This window comes from Typha angustifolia, chromosome 6 (assembly GCF_048772165.1).
Source record: "Typha angustifolia cultivar Huaian chromosome 6, ASM4877216v1, whole genome shotgun sequence".
NCBI classification, from domain to species: Eukaryota; Viridiplantae; Streptophyta; class Magnoliopsida; order Poales; family Typhaceae; genus Typha; species Typha angustifolia.
In genome coordinates, this window is record NC_133244.1 from 3,356,282 (window position 1) to 3,363,790 (window position 7,509).

General features: G+C 41.9%; 1 protein-coding gene across 1 annotated transcript; it reads left to right on the top strand.

Moving 5' to 3' along the window:
* Positions 1–365: 365 nt before the first annotated feature.
* On the top strand, positions 366–1,555 carry LOC140761461 (uncharacterized protein At5g39865). Its single transcript, XM_073098792.1, has one exon. It carries the CDS (start codon positions 418–420, stop codon positions 1,426–1,428), a length of 1,011 nt encoding a protein of 336 aa, XP_072954893.1. The 5' UTR covers positions 366–417; the 3' UTR covers positions 1,429–1,555.
* Positions 1,556–7,509: the final 5,954 nt, after the last annotated feature.

Below are 7,509 nucleotides of genomic sequence, written 5' to 3' on the forward strand. Positions count from 1 at the left end.
AAATTCTATCCGTATCCAAATCCGTATCCGAGTCGGATAGAAATTTTTTATCCGAATCCGATCCGAGTCGGATCGGATAGCGGGTCGGGTCAGAGTTAATCCGACTCGTTTTCACCCCTAGCAGCAAGTGTTGCTTAATTTCAACTTCCAAATTAAATTTTGAAATACTTGGCGCGAAAACTGTTACCCCCACAGCTACGAGCCAAATAAATGTCAGTAAATATCACTTTCACCGTACTCCAAAACTTGACACAGTGCATGCTTCCGTGTCTTGTGAATCGTGACACACTGTCACACGTTACTTAGCTCTCAAACCGAAACGGGCCATTCCATCCCGACTCTTTTAAAAGAAGATGACAAAAAAGAGTAAACCCACACCGACCAATTCGAAAGTTTGAAATCCCCTGACGTCTAGCTATGGGTTGCGTCTCTTCCAGCTTCCTTGAAGACGAGGAGCGAATCGTCGGCGGCGGCTTCGGCCACCACATCGTCTCTCTTACCTCCACTACCTACGGCCTCCTCACTACCCTTGATCAGCCCGATCCCCAAGTCCCACCACTAACAACAGCCACATCACCACCACCACCACCACCTCCTCCTCCTCCTTCACCACCACCACCACCTCCTCCTCCACCACCACCGCCGACCTCTTCCATTCGCATTCCAGTAACGTCTCTCTCCGAGCCTGAGGTGATCAACTCCTGGGAGCTAATGGCTGGCCTCGATGCCAACACTCCAAGCAAGTCCGCAGTCCTACAATCTCGCAAGCTGGTGCGGAGCCCCGGAAAGGAGAATGCCCACCGCGCGCTCCGATTCCAGCCGTGCGGACAAGCCTACGCACTCCGGGAGATCAGTGCGATCAGAACTCAGCTTCCTTGTCAGAATAACCTCAGATGTTACTCGCTCGAAGCCTTCGAGAAGCGGTGCCCACCTGATGGAGCGCAGGCGGCGGTGCTCTACACCACGACCCTTCGCGGAATACGGAAGACGTTTGAAGACTGCAACGCCGTCCGTGCGGCGCTCGAGGGGCTCGGTGTGTGGATCCGCGAGCGCGACGTCTCCATGGACATGGGGTTCAGGGAGGAGCTCCGCCATCTCATGAAAGGGTCGCCAGAGGGGCCCACCGTGCCCAGATTGTTCGTGAGGGGCCGCCACATCGGGGGAGCCGAGGCAGTGCTAAGGATCCACGAAGAGGGTGGTCTTGCTGATCTTGTGGAGGGGCTTCCGAGCTTGTGCACAGGAGGGGTCTGCGATGGCTGTGGTGGGATGCGGTTCCTTCCCTGCTTTCTGTGCAATGGAAGCCGAAAGGTGGTTATGGCAACGGAGGGACTGTCGAACGAGAAGATGGCAATAATTGGGAAGGGGAAGGTAGAGAGATGTACCGAGTGTAACGAGAATGGATTGGTGCTCTGTCCAATCTGCTCATAAACTCCCTTTCTGCCAGCTTAATCTTGAGCTTTTTAAGTTATTTGGACAAATTTTTAGAATGATCACAATTTAAATTGCTGATGTGCCCGACAAGAATACGTAATTAATAGGATTGTATTGTTTATATTGTGATAATTATTGGAAGATTAACATTTAAAATCAGATCAACTTATGTCAAATACATTTTTGATATGCAGTGGTAACTTTCACACTTATAAAATAAGATGGTATTTTCTTTGAAATTTTGGAACCATGTTTCATGCAAAATCAATTTTTCATTTTTTTTCTTTTCTTTTTATTTTTGGGGAATTTTTCACTTTGAAACGCAACAATGAGTAAAATTTTACTTATGCTCACATTCATGTGCTTTTGACTCCTATCTTTTAAGATAACTATTTCTATTGCAGTTAAACTTTTTCTTTTCTAACATGCAATTGCACTAAAACTGTAGGTTAATTTATTAAGATCAAAATATGACATGTAATCTACTAGACATAGCGAGTACTAGAGTCATTATTAAACATATAATTCATGCAATTTTGAAATTGTGCTTTCAATCATAGAAACATCAAAAAGGGGAAATTTTTTTGGCCCCTCATTTATCCACTTTATTTAAATCGATTCATTTTTTTAATAAGTCCTCAGATTAATTTTAACGGGATGGAATTAATATGGATTGAGCTAAAGGTGTATTTGTAGTGAGGTCTTGATGTGGTTAATAGTTGCAATGACACCGTAAGAAATTTAGGCTATATTTGCTTCTTAAAGTTATGTCAATGCTTGGTCAACAGCAGCATTTGTATTTTATTCGGCGGCATTTTCCTATGTGCTAATGAATGAGCCAAACAATTGCATTTGTTGCCCTTTTAGCGACATTTTGCAAAAATGACGAAAAAAAAGTTAGTGGCACTTGAGTAAATGTCGATAAAGCAATATTGACATTTGAATAAATGCTAGTAACGAAATAGTGATTTCAGTAAATGTTTATAAAAAAATAGTGACATTTCTAAAAATGTTATTAAAGTAATACTGGGATTTACAAAAGTGCAATTGAAAAACTTTGTTACATCAAATTTAGTTCAATGACATTCAGACAAATATTGATGTAGGTCTTGAATTACTTTTATAAGCTTTAGTGGCATTTGCAAAATTATCGTTAAAGCTTATTGACATTTGTTTTACTATTTTTTATTTTTGTAGCACTATAATTGTGCTGAAATAAAATATCTTATGGCATATTGCAATAAAAAAAATACTACTTTCTACTACCAACAAATTTTATATCTATATAAAAAAAAGATACGAATCGGTTTGGTCGAATTCATAACCATTTGGGACAGATTCGAGGACAACTTGCAAGGGCGATTGATATGGACCAAAATCAGTCTGAATCATCACTCTCGGGCCCAGACATTTGAACACTTAGGTAGGGCATTCACCAATTCCCGAAAGCAGAAGACCATCCTTGGCGTTCCAACACCTGATGATGAAACCTATTATAACTTGATTTCTTTATGTGTTTTCCTTGCATTAAGACTCTTTAATTGCTCTAGAACATGGGTTAGCCTATAACTAATTGTTGAGACAACCCCTTTTGATTATGCATTGATTATTTTGAAAAATATTGATCTCTATCTCATCTCTCTAGTTCGTCTAACTCCAAGTCTTTGCCAATTTAGTTGATCTAGAGACGTCATTGTTTCCTTCCTCCTCAATTGTTGGGTTGTTGGGTTCCCTAAGGAACGATTCGACTTTTCCCTCATCCTATCTTCTGTTCTACTAAGTTATCATCATCTACATAATTTTTCATAATTTACCATGTAACATTTACCTAGGGTTATCATCTATTAAACTATGTCCTTTACCAAATCACCACCACCAACGCATTCTTCTCATTCTTTTCATTGATTTTAGCCCACTCACATGCCCAATTCTACCACTAAAATCATATTCTACGCATTGCCCTAACCTCATTATACATAATTTCTAGAACTACAATCTAGATTGATTTAACCCCAATATGTTTTTAATTGGAGAGTGCCAAGTGGTATCATAGGTGGGCGAACCTTGGACAACATCAGATCTTCAGTAATGGTGAACATGATACGATCACGGATCTAGGCGTCCATAGAACGTATCGAATCCAACTGTCGGTTCTTGGATATGGTGGATGATTGGTTAGATGGAGGATGATTATGGAGGATTAAGGATGAATGGTGGAGATGGAATGACTATGAATGATAGATGAAATATGATGGAAGGGAATAGGGAAGATATGGAAGGATATTTAAGGAAATATAGGAAAGAATTCGAAATAGATGATGATTGAGGTCTAATTTGGATCTAAATATAGCTGTATCTTCTAGGCTGATTTATAAATGATCCGACTGTTAGATACTTATCAAATTTGGATGAAAGATAGATCTCTGAGTCAGCTTTCCGGAATAGGGTTATGAGATTTGAGGTGATATGTGGATTTCTAGATATCAAGGTTTTACCAAATACTCCGGTGGATCAGAATAGATCTAGAGATGGATATTTTGTGATAAATTATGATCGATCTAACCATCCAAAAGATCTAATATTCTGGTAGGTTGTTCCCCTAGATGTCAGCAATCCAACAAAATTGAAATTAGGTCGATCGGATGAGTAGATTAAGAGTTACGGTGAAAATATTGACCGAAGGTTAGATGGTTGCGAGATGGATGTGAAAGGTGGAACTTACGGATCGACGAGATGGAGGTCGTTGATGGATAGTAGAAAGCCTATGGGCATGGGAAAGACCTTAGGACGTGGAGGAGATGAATAAGATGGTGTGGGCTAGATTAGGGTGCTGCACAAGACATAGAAGATGAGGGAGAAGGGAGTCGGCTCTCAGGGTCGAGAGGGAACGACTACTCAAATATGGGGGAGAGGGACATAACCATGACGAGTCAAGTCCTAGACTGATAGAACAGGGAGAAGTGAGCTCAAGCCAGAAGTTTTATAATAATTCATCCATGATCCTCAAGTGAAGATCAGCCCTCCTATTTAAAAAAGGGAGATACAAGTGGGCTTAGCCCATTACCTAATATAGGACTAAACTAAAGCAAATGCAATAAGTAAATAAGCAAATAAAGTAGATAACTGTATTGAGCCTAGCCCAATACCTTTTTAGTGGACCAATTGGCCTAAAGCCCATCTTCTAGACTGTCCCTACTCACCTGGATCATATTAGAACACAAGATTGAGAAAGAATGCGGAAGAAACGACTCACATGGAGAGCGACATGGCTGCCGCGAATCAAGATCCAATTAGTGGGAGATCGAAGGATACTCTAATAACCCCAAGCCTCAATGAAACCCCTTTGACATCGTCGGAAACCTTGATGCAACAATTAATTCTTATGACACAAAAACACAGAGGAGGCATAAAGTGATAGCTTAAAGACATATGGAGTTGACGCAAAGATTGGCAAATTAACTCGCTAGCCCAAGTAAACCACAACTTGTTTCTTCACCTCTACTTCATACCGTTCCAACACCACACCGGCCTTGTAAGGTTCTCAAATACCTCCCATCTATGTATCGCTAGAGTAGCAAATGTTGGTCTACAAAAATTGTCCGATGGCGAGCATGAGAACCAGGTAGATTCTGAGAGTTTCAACGAAGATAATGGTGGGTTACAGTACCAAAAGATAGATTACGGAACAATTCCTATAAGATCTAGATATATTACAAAAAGCAGTCCGTGCAACCGAGGAAAAATATTCGTCAAATATTCTTCTACAGTCAGAAAATTATAAAACCAAGTGGATTAGATTTATAACTTTCCGATCTGTAACTTTCATATTTATGCCCTTTGTAGATTCGAACAAAAACTGGGATGAAGACACGAAGTAATGTGGGTGATGGTGGTGGTAACTGGTGGAGTGGATGTTAGGGTTATGGATATGTATGGAGATAAATGTGGATGGTGGATGCGGTTAAGGGATATAGACGAAGGGAATGAAGTGGTCAAGATCCCAAAGAAGAGGAGTGGCTCGACAGTCGTGGAAGATTAGAAGTTAGGAGAAACCTTGCCAACGGTAGAGGTGGAAGGATGGTGAAGAGGGAGGAGGGAGAGAGTCTAAAGAGAATATAGGAGGCAAAAATTTAATAATCCAATAACATAATGAATTTGGCTGCCATCCACATACTTATAGATGCTAGCCAACAAGTCCTAATAATAATAAGTAACCCTAATTCTAGAGGATTCCCATCGATCGTATTCGAACGCGCCCGATTGCATTCGAATACACAAATGACGTTCTCTGTATGTGCGAACACGATGCAGGTGTTCGAACTCGCCCAACCGTGTTTGAACACACATTATGTGTTCTCTGTATTTGTGAACCTGATGTAAGCGTTTGTAAGGGCGTTCGAACGTGACCCCACCTGCATTCGAACGCGACCTATAGGAATTTTATTTTAATAAAAATAAATAACTATTACAGTAAGAAAAGATCATAATTAAGTGTATCAGCCCACCACGGTTCCCCCACCTTGCCCTTAAGGTATAAAGTCGAGGAAACGCTCCAAAATGTCAGTCTCCAACTCCCAAGTCGTCTCATCGGATGGCTTGCCAAACCATTCAACTAGAATCTCCATCCATAATCTGGTACCATGCCGTCGTTGTCGCCTAGCAAATACTCAAACTAGCTCTATGATCTCTATCTCCTCCAATGGCTCCGGTAAAACCAGTCTAACGACCTTATGACCTTCAATCCACTCTCTCAGTAATAAAACATGAAAGAGATGATGCACTCTCAACCCCTCCGGCAGCTCTAAACGATGTGCAACGAGATCAATACGCTCTAACACTCGAAACAGACCAAAGTAGTGATGTGCTAACTTTTGTTTACGCATCAGGCATAATGTCACCTGTCGATACGGTTGCACCCTCACAAACACCCAACTACCGATGTCGAACTCTTGCTCCCTAAGGCTGTGATCATAAACTTACTTCATACAGTTTTGAGCAAGTTTAAGATGAGCACGCAACCTCCTCAATGTGGCATCTCTATCTATCAACGCTAAGTCCATCTTCGTCCGATCTGTAGATTCCACTAGATCATAAGTGTGTAACATCGGAGCCATGCGTCCATACACCATCTCAAATGGAGTCATGTCAATGCTGCTATGGTAGGTGGTGTTGTAAGACCACTCCGCTCACGGTAAGAACTCCAACCATTGTCTCGACATCTCTCCAATAAAGCACCTCAAGTACTACTTAATGTCTTGATTGACCACCTCAGTTTGACTGTCCGTTTACGGATGGTAGGCCGAATTGAAGTTCAATCGAGTCCCCTGCAATCTGAAAGACTCAGTCCAAAAGTCGCTCATAAATACACTATCTGATACGATCTCCCCTTTTGGCTAAGGTTCGATCCCTTCCAATTCTCACATCTGAACTAGATCTGGCATGGAACTTTGTAAATAGATACTGAAAGATGCTGCTACCAGATCGATATGATATTTTGATATGTGGTAGCCCCGAAAAAGAGCTTTCGAACAAATCAAGTTTCAGGCAAATCGGATGTGGGGATCTCGAGATATAGTCCGATTAGTAGATGAACATCAGAGGGTTTGATCAGGATCCGTGGATGGAGGCACGAGATCCTAGATGATGGTGGTTGGAGGTGGACCGGCGTTAATGGGGTGGAACAGGTGAAAAGTGGTGGTGGAAGGGTTATGGTTGATGGAAGGGTTAGGGCAAGTGTTGGATAGATTGGAAGAAAGGGGAGGAGGGGGCCACCTTTAAGGGACTAGGGTGATTGGCTGGTCGAGGGAGATTGAAAGAGGCGTCGCCGGGGATCGAGAGAACGAGAGCGAAGAAGACGAAAGAGGCAAGGCAAAAACTCAATTCATTAATAATGACTCCATGGTTGCCATCCACATCCTTTAGAGGATAACCAAACAATTCAAAAATAACCCTAAACATTACATTTTCGCCGACCACATTCGAACGCGCCCGATCGCGTTCGAACACACCTATTTCTCTCTTCTTTAGATTTGCGAATGCGATGCAGGCGGTCGAATGCGCATCCAAACGCACCTGTTT

Excerpts from the sequence above, each read along its gene's own strand:
- LOC140761461 (XM_073098792.1), top strand. The coding sequence starts at position 418 with ATGGGTTGCGTCTCTTCCAGCTTCCTTGAAGACGAGGAGCGAATCGTC.